Source organism: Martes martes (genome assembly GCF_963455335.1).
Source record: "Martes martes genome assembly, chromosome: 4".
Taxonomy (NCBI): Eukaryota; Metazoa; Chordata; class Mammalia; order Carnivora; family Mustelidae; genus Martes; species Martes martes.
The window spans coordinates 160,588,683-160,609,696 of record NC_137891.1 but is presented as its reverse complement, the minus strand read 5'-3'; the positions used below and the strand labels follow the sequence as shown (position 1 = coordinate 160,609,696).

The following is a 21,014-nucleotide window of genomic DNA, read 5'->3' as shown; positions in this document are numbered from 1 at the left end:
GAGTCTTCCGCTTTGCACAGGATAGAAATCAGGCTCAAGCCAGGAGGAAGGGAGAGCAGAGTTTATTGAATAATGGAAGTGATAGAGCATAGTAGATGGAGTGGCTGGGAGACTCAGAAAAGGAGAAGCAAGTCTCTGTGTTGCTTGGGGTTAAGTGTTTATACTGGAAAGAGGTCCAGGATATGTGTTCCTTTAGGAATCCAGGTCTGATTAAAGGTGTCAGGTGAACAACAGCCGTTGTCCTATAAATCACTGAAAATAGGGGGTATGGGTGCCAGCGTTGGCAGAGGTTTGTTCAAAGCCTAGTGTCGTGGAGCTCCGGATCCGGTTCTTTTTCGATGTTATCAGGTATGTGGGAGCCTAGGATGAAACTCAGGGAATGATTAACTTTCTTGCTTCTCCCCCTTGGAGTGGGAACATGTAGCTTCCTTGGTTTACTCAGATGCAAGGTGAAGTATGAAACACGAGTACATGGGGCCTAGCAAAGAAACAGCAGAGATAAGAGCCTTCCTAAAATGGAGTCCCTTCAGTTTCCTTAGCTCTGCTACCAGCCAGATCCTGGACTTCTAGTCTCCAGAACTGTGAGAAAATACATGTCTGTTGTTTAAAGCCACCCAGTCTGTGGTATTTTGTTGTGGCAGTCCTAGCAAACCAGTGCACTCCTTTAAGAACATTAAAAAATATATATTCCAGGCTTTTACTTTCTTTTTTTTTCTGAGAGGGAAAGAGACAATGAGAGAGAGAGAGAGAATCAAGCAGATTCCATGCCTGATGTGAGTCTTGATCTCACAACCCTGAGATCATGACCTGAGCCAAAACCATGAATGGGATGTTTAATTGAGTGAGCCACCCAGGCGCCCCCAGACTTCAGTTTTTAATTTTATTGTTTTCTGAGGTGGGTTAATATAAATATTCTAGCTCCACTATTATCAGAAAGAGAAAGTCTTCATTATCCCATTTCCACAGGCTGCTCCCTCATAGCCCTTACCATCAGCTGGGATGATATTGATTTTTCCATTTTTTATTGTTGAAAGAAAACCACAGGCTCAAAATGGGGCCACTGAGGTCAAGTCATTAAACCAGGACTTAATAGCTAAGCTAATTGCAATTCCAATCACCCCCCAAAATGTAATCTTAACAAGTCATCCAGAAATTTTGTGATCTGGCACCACTGAGCTAATATGACACATGGGCCCTCTCCATCCCCCAAAGGTAAATGAGGTAATCCACCTAATTAGACCCCCAGCTCTAACCCTTAGAAGAAGGTGACCTTACCTGGAACTATCCTTTCTTTTCTTTTGCTAATAACTTCCTTGTGTTCCCCCCCCAACCAAAATCCTCCTATTTTATACAACTTGTAGTGCTCCCCTCTACTTGCTAGATGGGATGCTACCCCACTCATGAATCAATAAAGCCAGTTAGATCTTCAGCTGTACTGTGTTGAATTTCTGCTTAACATTATTATTTATTTAATTCCTCACGAATGAAGAACCAAGAGAATAGGGACCATTTTGATAACTGCTCCATGCTCAGAACCTGTGACAATGCGGGACCGATGGTAGACACTCCAGATAGTTGCTGAACGAATGAATGACAGGATGACAAAGAAGGGATTCCCCCACCAGAGGAGCGGGCGGGCCACGTGGTCCCTCCGGCTGCCGGCTGGCCCCGCCCACAGTGGGCGGGCTGGCGGTTGCCCCTGGGTCTGGGCTCCCCGGGCGCGCTCCGTCGCTCCGGCTCCGGGTTTTCGGGCGCGCCGGCTTCCCGGGAGAGGGCGGTCTCGGGGCGGCCCCAAGTGGGCGGAGCCCGCGGCGAGGCGTGCAGAGCCGCCGGAAGACGCGCGCGCAGGGAGGGTGGCTGCGCGGCTGCTGGTGGTGGCCCGACCAGGGGCGAGCGGGGCGGCGCGGGGGCAATCGGCGCCGCGGGCGACGGCGGGGCGCGGCGGGAGGACGAAGGCGCCAGGCCACCCGGGGCTGCGGCCCACGAGGCGGGGCGGCGGGTGGAGTCGGCCGCTGCCACCGGCCCGGCGTCAGAGCGACAGCCCGCGAGGTGTATCCTCGCCCGCATCTGGGAGAAGCCGGGTCCCGGCGGCCCTCCCACTGCGGCCCGCGGAGCCCCGCTCCCCGGCGCGCGGCCGCGGAAGGCCGCCTGGGAGGGCGGCGGCGCGATGCGGTGCGGCGGCCGGCCTTAGGCAGGCTCCGCGGGGAGCCGGGAGAAACCCCGCGTCCGGGGCGGAGGCCGAGGTCCCGCAGGCTTCCTTCGGGAGCCGGCGGGAACGTGGGGGCGTGTTTCGGAGAATCGTTGGTGAGCGGGGGCATGTGGTCTAGGAGGGCTGGGGAAGAACAAAATCTGTTACCTCCGGGTCCACGGAAGAGACACCCTGTGGCGCCGAAAGCCTCGGGAGCGAGCGCTCTTGCGGCTGCGTCCCTGATCCCAGCAGCGTCCAGGGCCGAGCTGCTGAGGCTTCGCGGGGCCGCAGCCTCTGTCCCGGGGAGACAAGGCCGGGAGCAGTGAGGAGGGCCAGCTTCCAAATGATGCTTGGAAAGTTTCCCCACTTTGGTAACTAGACGTTTACTTTTATGTATTCGGGGCAGCATATTTCCACGTGCTCCAGCCCGCGGGATGCAGCTCCTTTCTGTGAATCGAGCGGGCGCAGCTTGGGGCCGGGCGGCGGGGGCCCGTAAGCTACGTACCCTTCCTCACAAACTTCAAAAAGTTGGGCAGGCTCCCTTTGCTCGGAACTCGGACTGTGAGTGGGGAGCCAAATGTGCTGGACCAGGTCGCCGCGGAGGCACCTGCTCGAACCCCGGGGCGTTGGTTGGGATGATAGATTTGAGTTGCTTCCAGATTTTCCTGTTACAAACAGTTCTGCAGTAGTCCTCATGATACTCAGCGTACTGTACTTCCTCCGTCTGAACACATCCCCCTCCCCCATTTTAACATCTCTGAAACCAGGAGGCATCTTAACAGGTTAGAAGGACTTGCCAGCTGCTGGACATCTGTGTGGGTGGGGATATGTCTGGCGCCTTTTGGGCATGTGAACATGCAGCTGTGTGATTATTCCAGCCTTACGACACTTGACCTTTAAATTGAAGTCTCTAGTTGTTTTTAAAAAGTAGCTTGAAAAGATAATGCTGTGATGCAGCATTAAAACAAAAGGTTTATAGTAATATTTATTAAGGGTTTTCTGCATGCCTGACATTGTTTCAATTAGTATTACAGCGCTATAAAGTAGAATTGTTATCCCCATTTTATAGATGAAGATACTGAAGCTCAGAGAGTTGAAATGCCTTAGAGCTTTTAAGTCCAAGTGTCAGGATGCTAGCCCATTCTGTCTGATTTCAAAGCTTGCTCTCTTAACTCCAAAACCTGTATCCAGGCAGAAGATGCATGCAACTTACAAAGAGGGACGTCAAGGCAGCATCTATGCTTGTATGTGCATATGAACCTGGGAGACAGCCACACCCAAGAGCATTGATCATACTTATTCCCACATTGATGCCAAATCTTTGTTTTTGGATCTTTTGCAGTTTGAAATATATTTTTGCACGTTCTGGAGTTCTGACTGTGTGTTGGGTGCTTCTGGATTCCTCTTCTGCCTTTTGCTCCTCTAGAAGAATATAGAGGCATGCACTCAAACCTACTCAGATGGCTGCCTCCCAGGGTGGCTGTACTTAATCTAAGAGAGAAGTCGGTTTTTCAGAGTTAAAGTCACCTGAGCCTCTAGGAGCCCCCAGCCTCTGGTGCCACAGGGACACACCAAAGTTCTGAGGGCAGGAGATTGTGCTCAGAGGAGACGACACACCTGTGAAGCCTTTCAATAGAGGTTCTGGCGGTTTTTCTCACCAGAAGTGGACAAGCTCTGTTGGGTGGGCACCATCATGCTGCAGCAGCTCCTGATCACCCTGCCCACGGAGGCCAGCAGCTGGGTGAAGCTGCGCCACCCAAAGAAGGCCAAGGAGGGGGCGCCCTTGTGGGAGGACGTGACTAAGATGTTTGAAGGAGAAGGTGAGAATAGGCTGATGGAGGGGAATGGGAAAAGAAGAATTAACATTTTGTGTGTGAAAAGATAGGTACACACTTCGCTGAGAGGGTGTCTTGGGGAGAAAATTGGGGGAAAGCACGTCTTTGGGATTCATGCTTGTGACTTTTGGGAAGGGGATCGCTATGAGAGGAAATGCGGGGCTCTCAGCATGGGCTCCTTGTTTCCATGTGCTCCATGCTGCTCCCGTCTCCAGTCATCAGATCCAGCACACAACAGTGTTCCCCACCAGTGGCTCCCAAGTGTATAGGATTCACAGACAGTGGGTTCAAAGGTTTCCACTCCCTAAAGCCCTCCCAAAGTCTTCCTTCATAAGTTTTGGTCATTCTGGCCCAAAGCCAATGTTTTTCAAAAGGAGCAGTTCTTTTCTTCTGAGAGGAAGGAATGACATGCTTGATGACTCTCAATTTATAGGCGGTCAGTGGGAAACAAGTCCAAGGTTACACATTATCTGGTGGTCTGGTCAGGACAGATAGATGGACAGAGGAATTTATGTGTCTCACGTGGTTTCTTAGTTCATACCTTTAACACTTCAAGTCCAACTGATACCAATTCTCGCTGCAGCAGGCAGGGACCTTGCTAAGGATCTTGACTGATGGCAAAATGAATAATGATCTCCAATGCTTAATATTAGTTGATGGAGATGGACACATATCCAGGTCAAAATAATAGAAAGTAGCCTAAGAAAGTGCTATGGTAAACTACTTTTGGAAGACAAGAGACAGGAAACATTCTTTTGATTGTATTTATTGGAGAAATTTTTTTTAAAGATTTTATTTATTTATTTGACAGACAGAGATCACAAGTAGGCAGAGAAGCAGGCAGAGAGAGAGGAGGAAGCAGGCTCCTCCTGCTGCTGAGCAGAGAGCCCGATGCGGGGCTCGATGTGGGGCTCGATGCGGGGCTCGATGCGGGGCTCGATGCGGGGCTCCATCCCAGGACTCTGGGATCATGACCTGAGCCGAAAGCAGAGGCTTTAACCCACTGAGCCACCCAGGCGCCCCTATTGGAGAAATTTTTACAAAGCAGATAGCATTGACTTGGGCCTTGAAAGATGTCTAAATTTCTTGTGGACGATTTGGGGAAGGGTACAGAAATGACTGCCTTAAAGAGTGGTTCAGAGAATCGGTACTCTCCTAGTCTGACTGAGGGCCAAGAATGTGGTCAGTGTATGTGTAGGATGGATGAAGGATGGTGGATAGCAGAAACTAACGCTTGGAAAGGATGCTTCTGGTGAGTCGTAGAGTACCTTGAAGGCGATGGGAAGTGTCTGGATTTTTCTTTCTTGTCAGAAACCTTTGAACAGAGGAGTGGCCTGATAGATCTGTGCTTTTGGACCAGCGTTGACCATTGGGACGTGTTAATGCCCAAAGCAACGCACTGCGGACCCTCCTCATTAAGGAGGCTCCGACTGCTCTGAGTTGCTCTAAGTGTCCCTCTCTGTGAATATTTTGAGAGAAAAGCCATGTTCAGCAGATCTGGAGACAGTTTTTCTATTTGGGAGCTATGGGGAGATGCACGCCTCATAGCTCTTTCCCTTCTTTAGCGCTGCTGTCTCAGGATGCTGATGAGACCCAGGAAGAAAGCTTGAAGGATGAAGTCACGTCTGGGTCCCGAGCAGCAGAATCCCAGGTGGGTTGGTTTCCTTTCATTTTCTTGACATGCTGTTTGGTTTTTAGGGCTTTAACTTGCCTTTTTTTTTTTTTTTTTTTTTTTTTGAGTGTGAGTGGGTGTTGAGGCTAACAGATTCAACATAGGGAGTTCTTGTACAGAAAACTGGGCTGCAATGGTGGCCATTCCCCTACTCATGGTTGTTTTCCTCCTTTTTTTTTTTTTTAAGATTTTATTCATTTATTTGACAGAGGTCACAAGTAGGCAGAGAGGCAGGCAGAGAGAGAGAAGGAAGCAGGCTTCCTGCTGAGCAGAGAACCCAATGCTGGGCTCAATCCCAGGATCCTGGGATTATGACCTGAGCAGAAGGCAGAAGCTTTAACCCACTGAGCCACCCAGGTGCCCCGCTTCCCTCCTATTAACTCTTGTTTGTGACCAACATCTAGATTTAACGCTGTGCTGATTTCTGTAGAGAAAGCGAAATGAGTGATAGAATTCTAGCCCCTAAAAACAAACAGATATTACTTGGAGTCTAAGATGTACATCAATTTTTTTGAGTATTTCATACTCAATATTTCATATTCAATCTTTTTGGAGTATTTTTTGAGTATTTTGAGTATTTAGTCAGAAATAAACTTTGCTAAGAGAGAAGAAGGTTCTGACATTCTTAAGTGCCAAACACATGTCACTGGTGAACTTGAGTATTAGGAACAGAGGTCAAACTTCAACCAAAGGAGAAGCAAATGGGGAAGAAGTGGTCTGGCCACACAGCACACACTTTAGACAGGATGGGCAGTTCTCACGGGCTGTCCTCACTGCCTCCTGGAAGGATAGGAGAAACAGGAGGAAAATTGTAGAATGAATGAGAAAGGAAGACTGTTAAAGATCAGATGTTATTCAATGACAGAAGAGTTTTAAGTGAAAAAGCTTGGGTTCTGAAGTTAGATGGTACAGGATTTGAACTTTTCTCTTGTATTTATTTGCTTGGCAATCAGGGGCAATTTTTTCTAGCTGTTTACAGCCCCAGTTTCCTCAGCTGATTCAGATGCTGATTCCTTCTGGGATTGAAATGCATTTCAGAGTTATTTACAGCAATAGGGAAGAAGTTACAATAATCTAATTGTTTAAAGAGTATCTCTACATTGCACAGTCTGCCTCTTGACATTTATCAAAAAACTGATGGGATTCTTAGTGCTAGGAAAAGATGAAATTTTTAAAAAATTGAGGTACAATTTAAGTATAGGAAAATATAGCTAAGAAAGTGTATAGTTCTATTTGGAGTATAGTTCTATGCATATATAGAATAGAGTATAGTTCTATGCATATACTCTGTAACCAAAATATAGACCATTTCCATCATCTCAGGAAGTTCCCTCATGCCCTTTCCGATCAAAACTTTGCTTCGTTCTGAGTAGAGAGTACATGGGATCTCTGTGTTATATTTTTTCACCCAGAATAATATTTTTTTATTAAGTTCAATTAGCTAACATATAGTACATCATTAGTTTTTGATGTAGTGTTCACTGATTCATTAGTTGTGTATAACACCCATTGCTTATCAGATCACGTGCCCTTAATGCCCATCACCTTACACCATCCCCCGCCCCACCCTCCCTTCTGCATCCCTCAGTTTGTTTCCCAGAGTCCAGAGTCTTTCATGGTTTGTTTCCCTCTCTGATTTCTTCCCATTCAGTTTTCTCTCCCTTCCCCTATTGTCCTCTGTGTTATTCCTTATGTTCCACATATGAGTTAAACTATATAATTGTCTTTCTTGGCTTGACTCATTCACTTAGCATAATACCCTCCAGTTCCATACATGTTGATACAATGGTAGGTATTCATCCTTTCTGATGACAGAGTAATATTGTAGTGTATATATGGACCACATCTTCTCTATCCATTCATCTGTTGAAGGGCATCTCAGCTCCATCCACAGTTTGGCTATTGTGGACATTGCTGCTGTGACCATTGGCATTCTTGTCCCCCTTCTTTTCACTATGTGTGTCTGTGTTATTTCTTACAACTCTATGGGAATCTATATCTCAAAATAAAAAGTTTAAAAAAGAATTTATATTCTGTGGTTGATAGTTATAGTGTTCTATAAATGTCTGTTAGTTTAAGTTGGCTGATAGGTTGTTCCAATCTGAATCCTTGATACATTTCTGCCCACTTGTATCAGTTAATGAGAAAGGAGTATTAAAAGCTATATTGTGGTTTCGTCTCTATCTCCCTTTGGTTCTGTCAACTCTGTTTTGGGTTCTGTTATCAGATGCATTAATTAATGCCTAGGATGGTTGCCTTCTTTTTTTTTTTTTTTTTTGAAGATTTTATTTATTTATTTGACACACAGAGATCACAAGTAGGCAGAGAGGCAGGCAGAGAGAAAGGGAGAAGCAGGCTTCACACTGAGCAGAGAGCCTGATGCGGGCCTCGATCCCAGGACCCTGAGATCACGACCCAAGCCAAAGGCAGAGTCTTAACCCACTGAGCCACCCAGGCGCCCCAATGGTTGCCTTCTTGATGAACTGACAGTTTATAAGCTGTGTCTTCTGTATGGCTCGTAATATTCCTTCTCCTAAGTCTGCTTTGTCTAATTTAACTATAGTTCGTCCAGTGTTCCTTTAGTTACTGCTTGTAGGGCATAGCTTTTTCAATTCTTTTGCTTTTAACCTTATCTGCGTCTTTATATTTAGAGTGCGACCTTCCACATAGCCATGTCTTGTTTGTTTCATGCATTTACAGTTACCATAATCCTTGATATGGTTGGATTTAAGTGTATATTCTTGGTCTCCGTTTGCTGTTCACCCATCTTTGTTTCTTTGATCCTCTTCTGCATCCTCTTGGATTGCATAGTTTTTTAGTATTCCACTTTATGTCCCCTGAATGCTTTTTAGCTATACTTGTTTGATTTGCGTTTAGTGGTTGTCCTGGCCATTACAATACACATTATTAACATATCACAGTTGATTACTATTATACTATTTCACATATGGTATAAAAACCTCATATTTCAAAAAAAAACCCTCATATTTCCATTTACTCATTCCCATTCTTTGTATATTGTTATACATTTCACTTTACATGTTATAAGCTCCACAGTACATTGTTCTTATTTGTATTTTTTTATTTTTAAAAAAGATTTATTTGTTTATGTTAGAGATGGCACATGTGCATGCAAGTGGAGGGGAGGGGCAGAGGGAGAGAGAGAATCAGGTAGGCTCCCCACTGAGAGCACACTCCCCTATTTTTATTTTTAGTAGTAAATTGTTTTTAAGATATTAAGAAAAGGAGGGGTACCTGGGTAGCTCAGTCGGTTAAGCGTCTGCCCTCAGCTCAGGTCATGGACCCAGGATCCTGGGATTGAGCCCCATGTTGGGCTCCTTGCTCTGCAGGGAGCCTGCTTCTCCGTTTCTCTCTGCCCTTCCTCCCCACTCATGCTCACATGCACTCACTCTCTCTCTCTCTCTCTCTCCCAAATAAATAAATCTTTAAAGGAAAAAGAAATTAAGAAAAGGAAAAAAAGCCTGGTGTCCTCATGTCCGTCTGCATAATTATCAATACAGACCCTCTTCATTCCTTCTTTTAGTTCCAAGTTTCTAACTGGCATCATTTCCCTTCACTCAGAAGAGTGTTGTTTAGCATTTCTTGGAGTGTGGCTGTTCTGATGGATTTCCACAACTTCTGCTGATCTAAAGATGTCTTTCTGTTGTCTTCCTCCTTGAGAATCTTTTGCTGGATATAGAACTCTAGGGTGCCTTTTTTTTCTCTTCAGCACTTAAAAGTGTTCCATGATCCTTTAGCTTGCACTGTTTCGAATAAAAAGTCAGCTGTTCCTATTCTCTCCCTCTAGGTGATATGCCTTTCTGTTGGTTTACACCAACTTCTCTTGTTTTTCTGTTCCTCCTTTCCGGCCTTCTTCTGATCTTCCCTTTTGTCTTTGCCTTTCAGCAGTTTTACTACCATGTGCCCAGGGATGATTTTCTTTGAATTTATTCTTTTGGGGGTTTGCTGAGCTTCTTGGATCTGTGGCTAGATTTTTTTTTTTTCTTCTGTCAAATTTGGAAAATTTTCAGCCTTTGTTTCTTAGTATTTTTTCTGCCCATTCTTTTATCTCCTGAGATTCTAATTACAGGTATATTAAACCACTTGGTGTTATCCTGGCTTATTTGTTTTTTTCTTCTTGCTTCAGTTTGGATAATATCTATTGACCTCTCAAGTTTCAAGTCTCACAGATCTCATCTTTGTCAGGGTTCAATCTGCCACTAAGTCCATTCAGTGGATTTTTCAGGTATTGTATTTCTCATTTGTAGAATTTTCATTTAGTTCTTTAGCATTTCTCTCTCTTCCTCAATTATCCCATGTTTTCCACCTATTCTAAACTTTTTTTTTTTTTTTTTTTGAGTGAGAGAGTGAGCAGGGGCAGGAAGGGGCAGAGGGAAAGGGAGAGAGAGAGGCTCTCAAGCAGGTTCCATGCCCAGCAGAGCCTGACATTGGGCATGATCTCACGACCCTGAGATCTTGACTTGAACTAAAATCAAGAGTCGGATGCTTAACTGACTGAGCCACCCAGGTTATCCATACTTTACTGTAAATTTTTTAACATATATTTTAATAATTGCTTTAAACTTCTTGTCTGCTAATTCCAATGACTTGGTCACCTATGGGTTTGCTTCTGTTGATTTTTATTTTCTTGATTCTAGATCAGATTTCTTTCTCCTTCACATGTATAACAGTTTTTTTTTAGTAGTTCAGATATTAGGTATTAAAGGACAGTGGGGGATGAAATATGGTTTGTTTAGTTCTGTTTATTTCCAGGAGACTAAGCCCTTTCCTCTGTCTGATGGTTAAGGTGGGGGCCTGATTATTCATATACCCCCTAGAGCTCTGGCTGAGATACAACTTTTATTTGGTGAGTTCATTTCCGATTAAACCAACTACAAAAGCCCGTGCCACCACAGCTGGGGTGGGGGGTGGGGGGGCACTGATCTTTTTTAGGTCTTCAAGTATTTGAGCTAGGAAGGGGTCAGACCGCAGTTCCAGACGGCTTTGTTCATCTTTGCATTAAACTCCAGTGGGGCCCCAGAATGTAAGCTCAGCAGGAATGCATTGGTTTCATGACAGTAAGGGTTGAAAGCCTCTCTCTCCTTCCCTCCCCACTCCGAAGCCTCTCTAATCTCATCTCCTACTCCTTCCTTCACCACCTTCTGCCATTGATGCTGTTCACTCTCCTGTTCCTGAGACAAGCCGAGTATGCTCTCGTTTTAGGTCCTTTGTACCTGCCTGGAGTGCTGTCCCCTCAGATCTCCACAGAGCTCTCTCTCACTGAATTCATGTCTCTGATCAGATACCACCTTTTTCGAGAGGCCTTCCCCTACCATCCTGCATAGAAGATCGTCCTCTCCCTTCACCATGTTCTCCATGTTCCTCCCTTATCCTGCTTAATTTTTTTCGAAGGCACGTATGACCATCTGTTTTTTAAGTATTTATTGATGATAATCTCTAGAGGATTTTCAACCACTTCCAGACGAGGCTTCCAGTAAAACTAGTTTAGAATCTCTCAGAACTTAGAATTCTCCCAGAACTCCTTGGACCTTGATGGAGGTGGACTCTGTCTGAAAAGGAATATATTCAATATTCTAGGAACTGTTGACCTTCAAGGACATATCCGTGGACTTCACCCAGGAGGAGTGGGGACAATTGCCCCTTGCTCACCGGAACCTGTACCGGGAGGTGATGCTGGAGAACTATGGGAACCTGGTCTCAGTGGGTAAGGACGGGTGACACATTCACCCAGAAAACCTGCCCATTACAGGAGAGTCATTATTTCTAAATTATCAAATGTTGTGGATTCCCTGGAGTTTGGCCTTGGGTTTCTTTTTTCTTTTTTTTTTTTTTTAAGATTTTATTTATTTATTTGACAGACAGAGATCACAAGTAGGCAGAGAGGCAGGCAGAGAGAGAGGAGGAAGCAGGCTCCCTGCTGAGCAGAGAGCCCAACATGGGGCTCGATCCCAGGACCCTGGGATCATGACCTGAGCTGAAGGCAGAGGCTTCCACCCACTGAGCCACCCAGGCACCCCTGGCCTTGGGTTTTGTATTAGAGATGTCTTGTTCCTTGGAGATACAGCTTTATTTGGTAGAGCTAGAATAGAAGGACCTTCTGTGGTGCCCCTTTCCATCTTTAGAGACCCTGAATATCAGAGGACTAGAAGGACATTCTGGGGCTGGTTCTTAGAACCCAACATAAGCATTCATGCTTCTTCTTCTTCTTCTTTTTTTTACTTTATAAGCAGGATATCAACTTTCCAAACCTAGTGTGATATCCCAGTTGGAGAAGGGACAAGAACCGTGGATGACAGAGAAAGAAGGCCCAGAAGATCCCAGTTCCGGTGAGACTAAGACAGGTAGTACATTTTAATATGTAGGCCCGAGTCCCTGAATTCTTCCCACGGCCCCTGGACAGGACATGTGCTAAACCTGACTTCACCCCGCCCTCCGTTTCCTTCACCTGACCTTGCAAAAGTCTCTTCACAGTTGGAGGGAAGGGAATCTTGTCTTCATTAAGGTTAAACTTGACTTTCCCTCTTTTCTTCAGTATCCTGACCTCTGAATTGAAAGCTTCCTTTCTCTAAGCAGTAAGTTGTGCATGGTCTCTCCTCACAGGAAACACCTCTTTTCAGGAGTCTCACTGCATTCGACAGATCTTTAATTTTCTCTCTTGCATTCTATTTCCACTTTTTGCTAACTTCCATTTTACAATTTCAGCTTTGATTCTCACTCTCTTTCAAACTCGTGTATCTTTTGCATTTTTGTAACTACTATGTGAAAATTCTTGCAAGAGAAATTACCACAGGATACTTTCTCCCCAAATTCAGTGGTCCTTAACCATCTCCTTAAATTTTGCTTTATTATGAAATATTTTAGGTGTTCAGTAAGGGATAGAGAACATTGTAACAAACTTTTATGTAGCTTCCAACTAGATTAAGATAAAAAAGAGTTGAAGCCCTGCTGTGATCCTCCTACCTTTTCAAATAACCAGCTCTTCAGAGTTTAAATATAGTCATTTTCACACGTGTCTTCATACTTTTTTTACATGTGTATATCCCAAAACAATATATAATTTTGTTTTGCATGTTCTTATTCTTTCAATAAATCGTGTATATACTTCTACTTACTTTTCTCATTCAACATGGTTGATATCTGTGTTGCTCTATTTCTTTTATTTCCATTGAATCAATAAACCACAATTTATTTAGCCATTTTCCTATTAATATGTATTTATATTGTTTCTGAGGTTGAGGGTTACCAAGATGCAGTGTCTTCCTGTGTATATAGGCAAGGATTTCTGAGATGTCTGGTGGGAGCAAAATTGTTGGGTCATGGTGTATCTGCACCTTCATTTTGTTGCGCTACAAAGCAGTTGCACCAATTTGTACTCCCATGAGCAAGCTTTAAGAGTTTCCAGAGCAAATTTTAAAATGATCGTAGGGGTGCCTGGGTGGCTCAGTGAGTTGAACATCTGACTCTTGATTTCAGCTGTCAGGATCTCAGGGTCATGGGATCGGGCCCCATCTCAGACTCAACGCTCAGCGTGGAGTCTGCTCCAGGTTCTTTCTCCCCTCTGACCCCACCCCTCAAATAAATAAATAAAGTTCTTAAAAATTAAATAAATAAATAAATAAATAAATAAAGTTATTTTAAATTTGTGGGTGAGTATGGTATCTTGTGTCTTTCATTTTCCTGATTACTAGCAAGAGGAGCATACTTTTCATGTTTATTGACCATCCAGAGTTCTTGTATGTAAATTGTTTATGTCCTTTGCCAATTGTTCTTTTTTTTTTTTTTAAGATTTTATTTATTTATTTGACAGACAGAGATCACAAGTAGGCAGGGAGGCAGGCAGAGAGAAAGAGGGAAGCAGGCTTCCTGCTGAACAGAGAGCTGGATGTGGGGCTCGATCCCAGGACCCTGGGATCATGACCTGAGCTGAAGGCAGAGGCTTTAACCCACTGAGCCACCCAGGCGCCCCTTTTGCCAATTGTTCTATTGTTATCTCTTTTCTGGATCCTAGAAAAATGATGTTATATTTATTATCTTAAATTTTTAAAATTTGGATATTCATATTTGGAGTTAATTCACCTGGAATTATTTTATATGTAGTATGAGGTGAGGATCTAACTTTGACTTTTTCCGCATGGATGATCAGTCCAGGAACCATTTATTCAATAGTTAATGCCACTCTGTTACCTCTCAAGTTTCCTTATATACTTGGGTCTGTTGTAGGCATTCTGTATTCTGTTCTTTTTTTCTATTCTAGCCCTACTCTAATGGCAAGCTAATTACTGTATTTCATTGTGAAACTGCATATTTGATAGAAGTAGTTCTTCCATTTTGTTCTTCAGAATTGTCCAGGTTATTCTTTTTTTTTTTAATTTATTTATTTGACAGACAGAGATCACAAGTAGGCAGAGAGGCAGGCAGAGAGAGAGGAGGAAGCAGGCTTCCTGCTGAGCAGAGAGCCTGATGCGGGGCTCGATCCCAGGACGCTGGGATCATGACCTGAGCCAAAGACAGAGGCTTCAACCCACTGAGCCACCCAGGTGCCCCTGTTCAGGTTATTCTTAGCCTCTTGCTTTTTCCATACAATTGAGTGCATCAGATTTCACACACACACACACACACACACACAGTATTTGCATGTGCACAAATACTCCAGTGGTATTTTGATTGGAATAGAAGTGGATTTATAGACCAACTTTGGGGGGAATTAATACTATGATACTGAGTTTTATTATTCCAGAAACATGGTATATTGCTCCATTTATTGGTATTTCCTAACTTTTTAAAAAATAAAGTTTCAGAATTTTCCCTATGAAGGTTTTCCTTCAAATTACATCTCCTGTTAGGTTTGTCTTGTAGACCTTATATTTTGCTATCATAGATGATATATATTATATTTAAAATATATATATATATATTTTAAATATTTTATTTGCTTATTTGACAGAGAGGTAGAGAGAGCACAAGTAGGCAGAGTGGCAGGCAGTGGGAGAGGTAGAAGCAAGCTCTCTGCTGAGCAGGGAATCCGATGTGGGCTTGATCCCAGAACCCTGGGATCATGATCTGAGCTGAAGGCAGATGCTTAAATGACTGAGCCACCAAGGTGCCCTGATAGTATATTTTTAAATTATGTTTTCTTTTTTTTTTATAATTGTTTTTATTTAAAGATTTTATTTATTTAACAGAGAGAAATCACAAGCAGGCAGAGAGAGAGAGAGAGTAGGAAGCAGGCTCCCCACTGAGCAGAGAGCCTGACGTGGGGCTCCATCTCAGGACCCTGAGATCATGACCTGAGCCGAAGGCAGAGGCTTTAACCCACTGAGCCACCCAGGCGCCCCTAAATTATGTTTTCTGTTTGTTGTTGGTGTATAATAGCATATTTGATTTTATAAATTGATCTTATAGCTGGCCACCTTGTTTTCCTCCATTGTTAATTCCAATAATTTGTGTATATATTCTCTTGGGTTTTCTCTTTTTCAACTTCTCTCTTTCCCTGTCCTCTTATCTTCTGCCTCCCATATTTAGGACTAGAAAAAGAAGCCTACAGAACATAGACTCTATTATTACCTTTAGTCATTAAGAATTTGGAAGTACTGGGCCACCTGGGTGGCTCAGTTGGTTAAGCGACTGCCTTTGGCTCAGGTCATGATCCTGGAGTCCCAGGACCTAATCCTGCATTGGGCTCCCAGCTCCAAGGGGAGTGTGCTTCTTCCTCTGACCTTCTCCCCTCTCATGCTCTCTCACTCTCACTCTCTCAAATAAATAAATAAAATCTTAAAAAAAAGAATTTGGAAGCACTAATGATCCTTTTGTGTTGACCAAAAAAATCTTGTAAGAAGTTATTCATTTCAGGATACAGATCTGTCAGTTGAAACATTGGTAATGGGTACAACAAATTATCAGGTAAAAAAGCTAGTCAGAATTTTAAAGGTTAAAAGATTTTCAGGGGCACCTGGGTGGTTCAGCTAAGTGTTTGGCTCTTGATTTTGGCGTAGGTCATGATCTCAGGGTTGTGAGATTGAGCCCCGCTGGGCATAGAGTTGAGCCTTCTTAAGATTCTGTCCCTCCCCACTCTGTTACTCCCCTCCCCCCTCAAAAAAGATAAAAGATGTTTGCATAGAACATAGCAATAATAGCAACATAGTCGGGGTTTCTTACAAGTCTCCTTTCTAGGGACAGCCTAATAACCACAGAAAGTAGAACAATGTAAATATTAATACAATTTTCACTAAAAGCTTAATGTTTTTATGAAAGTTCTTAGTTCAGACCTTATTTTTTTAACGAGCTTCTCCTGCTGCTGCTCATGTGGGGAGATGGTTTTCTAATAGTAGGTGTCAATGAAAAAGATATCTATAAGCCATAACTCTGAAATTTCCTTATTTAGAATTAGAAAGAATAGGTGTAATGTGCTCAAATTTTACTCTGTATATTAAATCACACGTTTTTCTTATTTACTGTTTCTTAACTTCCTGTTACCTTCCATGGTTGCATAACCATATTCAATTATGCAGTTGACCCTTGAACAATACTGGTTTATACTACACGGGTCCACTTATATGTGGATTTTTTACAGCACTGTAAATGTATTTTTTCTTCCTTATAATTTAACATTTTCTCCTTATTGTAAGACTGTAGTGTATGATACATATAACATAAAAAATGTGTTAATTGACTTATTAGTAAGGCTTCTAGGCAACAGGAGGCTATTAGTAGTTAATTTCTGGGAGGGAGTCAAGAGTTATACTTGGATTTTTTTTACTGTGTTGGGGTTGGTATCCCAACCCCCATGTTGTTCAAGGGTCAACTGTAATCAGAACCTCGTGCATAATATGTGTAGTTATCCTAATTTCTATTTCCTGTTCATCACAATAATTGATTTTTCAAAGCGTAATGAATAGGAATTACTTCCATTTCTTTCCATTTCTTTCAGACTTGAGGACTAAACCGGAAACCGATGCATCAACTGCAAAGAATGACATTTTACAGGAACAGTTTTATCATGGCATTATGATGGAAGGGTTCCTGAGAGATGATGGCATTTATTCCACACTGAGAAAAGTCTCTAAATATGATGGTGACTTAGAAAGGTGCCAGGAAACCCATGGGAGAGATGTAAGACAAGCCATCCTGACCCCCAAGAAGAGTGGCCAGGAAACTAACAAATTTGGGGAAAATATTGTCAGTTCAAATGTTATTATAGAGCAGAGGCACCGTAAATGTGATACACCTAGAAAGAGGAACAAATACAAGTTAGACCTGATCAATCATCCGAGTTACATAAGAACAAAAACCTATGAATGTAACATATGTGAAAAAAACTTCAAACAACCCATTCATCTCACTGAACACATGAGAATTCATACTGGTGAAAAGCCTTTCAGGTGTAAGGAGTGTGGAAGGGCCTTCAGTCAAAGCGCATCCCTGACTACGCACCAGAGGATCCATACTGGCGAGAAACCCTTTGAATGTGAAGAATGTGGTAAAGCCTTCCGACATCGCTCATCTCTTAATCAGCATCACAGAACTCACACTGGAGAGAAACCCTACGTGTGCGATAAATGTCAGAAAGCTTTCAGCCAGAACATTAGCTTGATCCAGCATCTGAGAACTCATTCTGGAGAGAAGCCCTTTACGTGCAATGAATGTGGGAAAACCTTCCGGCAGGTCAGGCACCTTAGTGAACACATAAGAATTCACACTGGGGAGAAGCCCTACGCATGCACTGCGTGTTGTAAAACCTTTAGTCATAGAGCATATCTAACACATCACCAGAGAATCCATACTGGGGAGAGACCCTATAAATGCAAGGAATGTGGGAAAGCCTTTAGGCAGAGGATACACCTTAGCAACCATAAAACTGTTCATACAGGCGTGAAAGCATATGAATGCAGCCGCTGTGGAAAAGCCTACCGGCATGATTCCTCCTTTAAGAAACATCAGAGACACCACACTGGAGAAAAACCTTATGAATGTAATGAGTGTGGAAAAGCCTTCAGCTATAACTCATCACTTAGCCGACACCATGAGATACACAGGAGGAATGCCTTTCGAAATAACGTGTGAAAATAGATCACTCAACATGAGAACAAAAGCCAGCTCTAAATCAATGATTCTGTGTTTTTAAATTCCAGGGTTCTGAATTTGAGTAATTGGTATCATGATGCCAGCTTTTAATTTTGCCCATTATGTAGATAAACAGTACATCGATAACTACTATCTACTAACACCTCCATACAAAGTACTTAATCAAGAATAAAGGATAAAGGTCCTTCAAATTAAATTCAGCATTATGGAGAGTGCACGCATAATTGTTATCTTTCTGATTTCATGGTGGATCAGTTGTTCTCCATGGCCATTCACTGATTTATAGACTAACAATTGGGATGAACTGTTGAAAATGTCACCACCCCTATTTTTTAAGTAAACTTTTATTTTTTCAATGGGGAAACTTAAAAATGGGGTAAGGCTCAAAAGGCATAGACAGTCATATAAGGGAAGTCCTTTTCCTACATCCCCAAATTTTTTATAGAGGCAACCATTTTTTATAACTAACTTTTTTTTTGTGCACCCTTCCAGAGATTTTTGTATTTGTATCCAAGAGAATACAAATGAAGAGTTTTTCATTTTAAGCATAACACATCTGCACTTTACTTTTATCATTTAACCATTTATCACGAAAGTCATTCCATATTAGTGGATTAAGTGCCTACAGTTCCTTTTTACAACTGCATAGTATTCTGTGGTTTGGATGTACTTTAATTTATTTAGCCAGTTCACTATGGATGGACTTTTGGATTTCCATTCTTTTGTTGCAATGAATAGTCTTAAACATTTTTTAGTTTCTCAGACACATAAGTAGACATGTAGGGTAAATTTTGAGAACTGGAATCTCTTACTAGAGGGCATGTGCATTTTTATGATGGATATTGCCAAACTGGCCTTCAAAGAGAGGTTGGACTGATCTATTTTCCTACCAGCAAGATAGAGAACTGTAGGACCCACTTGATGCTGAAGCATGTTCTGGACCAACTGCCCTTTTAGTCATCAAAGACGTATCCGTTTGTCTCAGTAACTTGGCCCAGGAGTACCAGCTGAGCTGCAGCCCCAGGAAGAGTGGTGCTTGCCGTTCCTGGAGCCAGAGAAGAATCTGCATCTTCCTGAAGCCAAGCCCACCAAAATCTCAGCTGGAGAAGGAGAAACCCTTTCTCCACCAACTGCTCCAGTCCCTAATTTTGAGGCTGGAGCTGCCTGATCAGTGAGAGTCCCTTTAAGGAGGCCAATACACTTGTCATAGCAAGTAAAATTGTGGCTGCAGCCCTTCTGATGGGATGGAGGAACACGGACAATTGAGTCAGGGTACTCAGGATGGCAGGGTGTACCATGGATGATCAACCACACAGCCTTTTACAGGACGGTTATGTTAGCACGTTACAGTTAACACACGGAGGAAGACAGAAAGAGGTAGGGTGTGACTTTCTAATAAGCGTTAATGAATGAATGAGAGCATTAATTAACATTGCTTATGTCTGAGAAAACTGAGCACCAAGACTAGGACCACATGGTTTTGTACATGTTCATTTTTCAATTTGGTAAATGTTTACCAAACGTATTACAGTTTCAGTGATTCTGTGAAATAGTAATGGAGTTCCCTTATCTCCATCCCACTGCCACTACTCGTGATAAACCAAAGCCTGGCACTTGGGTCCCCCTTTGTAACTAGTGCTACTTTATAGTTCCATCTCCTGTTTTCCTCTTTCCCATGTGGGCTCTGGCTAAACAGATTAGTTGAGACTCTTTGATCAAATAACACAAATCATTTGGGGATGATTTAAGTTAAAGTGGGAGTGTTGTTAGAAAGATATTGGGGTATCCTGTAATTCATGGGCTGCAACACATTCTAACAGCAGACTTGAACTAGGACCTGAAGCACTTGAGAAAACCCAGGCAGCTTTCTCTCCATTTCTCACAGGAGCTTTTTATGTCTTTTTTTTTTTTTAACATCTTGTAGCAAATCACAGTTACCATCAGCTCCAGATTTTATATATATTGTTTCCATCATCCAGAAAAAAGATAACTGTCTTCTCTTTCTTCTTTCCAACTTTAAAATCCTAGGGATTTTAAAATCCTAGGGAAGGTCTTTTTTTTTTTTAACATCTTGTAGCAAATCACAGTTACCATCAGCTCCAGATTTTATATATATTGTTTCCATCACCCAGAAAAAAGATAACTGTCTTCTCTTTCTTCTTTCCAACTTTAAAATCCTAGGGATTTTAAAATCCTAGGGAAGGTCTTGTATTGGCCCAGCCAGGTCAGGTGCCCACCTCTAGGTAGGCAGAGAATTTCTGTGGTGGTATGAATTGGGGGGGGGGGTTGGGGGGGTTGTCTGGAGGGGCAAGAGAGCGGAAAGGGTTACTGTTCATAGAATTCCAGATCCTAACTCACTTTTTGATACCAGTGCATAGGATCAGATTTTTAGAACTGGGAGGGGTCTAGGAATTCACTTAATTAGAACTCCTCGCTTTAGGGATGCCTGGGTGGCTCAGTCAGTTAAGTGTCTGCTTTTGGCTTAGGTCATGGTCCCAGGGTCCTGAGATTGAATCCTTGATTTACTCCTTGCTCATCAGGGATCCTGCTTCTTCCTCTGCCTGCCACTCCCTTGCTTGTGCTCTCTCTTTCACACAAATAAATAAAATCTTAAAAAAAAAAACACCCCACTTTATAGATGAAGAAACAGAGTGCCGTTTAATTATTCATGTCTTTTACTTGTGTTTTTGAGCATTTTTTCTCCAGGTTTAGCCTAGCTTTACAAACACCCACCCTTAATGGCTATATGAAACTGTTCTTTGCCATTCTAAGTTTTATTTCTTAGATCTGCTACTGCTTCAGGAGATCTTAATAACTTTAGAGCCTGTCCATTGGTTTTGCGTATTTTTGCCTGTTCCTTCTTTCTGGTTATCTTACAGGCACTTTTCCCTTTGCTGATCACATAAATGCTCTTCCCCGGGCCTGGGTCCTTTAGTCACATTCTTTCCCCAAGCTACACATTTTGTCTGACTGATTTTGTTAACATCTCAACACTTTTTAAATCTACATCTATATCTTAGGAATGTCTCCTGAACTCCAGAACATCATAGTCAGCATCCTACTGAATATCTCCATTTGGATATCCCATAGTCATCTCAAAGTATGTCCAAAACCCAACTCATAATCTTCTCAATAAAATCTGTATCCTCAGTCCAGTGAGTGGTACCACCCTCTTTCCAGTTCTCCAGTTTAAACTCCCTCCTCATCCATCACCTCT

At 42.8% G+C, this 21,014-nt stretch overlaps 1 protein-coding gene across 6 annotated transcripts; it reads left to right on the top strand.

Moving 5' to 3' along the window:
- The first annotated feature begins 1,881 nt into the window (after positions 1 to 1,881).
- ZFP69 (ZFP69 zinc finger protein) lies at positions 1,882 to 19,316 on the top strand. 6 transcript variants are annotated; one of them, XM_080801864.1, is made up of 6 exons: positions 1,882 to 2,304; positions 3,531 to 4,008; positions 5,589 to 5,674; positions 11,294 to 11,420; positions 11,944 to 12,057; positions 16,644 to 19,316. In XM_080801864.1, the coding sequence occupies exons 2-6, from the start codon at positions 3,882 to 3,884 to the stop codon at positions 17,774 to 17,776; spliced, it is 1,587 nt and encodes a 528-aa protein (XP_080657990.1). In that variant the 5' UTR covers positions 1,882 to 2,304; positions 3,531 to 3,881; the 3' UTR covers positions 17,777 to 19,316. The 6 variants fall into 6 exon arrangements, with proteins under 6 accessions (XP_080657990.1, XP_080657994.1, XP_080657992.1 ...); XM_080801868.1 differs by having other exon boundaries at positions 2,254 to 2,559; positions 11,947 to 12,042; XM_080801866.1 differs by having other exon boundaries at positions 2,254 to 2,559; positions 11,947 to 12,057.
- Positions 19,317 to 21,014: the final 1,698 nt, after the last annotated feature.

Bases quoted from the DNA above. Each gene is read 5' to 3' on its own strand.
- ZFP69 (XM_080801864.1), top strand. From the start codon at position 3,882: ATGCTGCAGCAGCTCCTGATCACCCTGCCCACGGAGGCCAGCAGCTGG. The intron at 4,009-5,588 runs GTGAGAATAGGC...TCCCTTCTTTAG, and splicing joins TAAGATGTTTGAAGGAGAAG to CGCTGCTGTCTCAGGATGCT. The intron at 12,058-16,643 runs GTAGTACATTTT...CATTTCTTTCAG, and splicing joins TTCCGGTGAGACTAAGACAG to ACTTGAGGACTAAACCGGAA.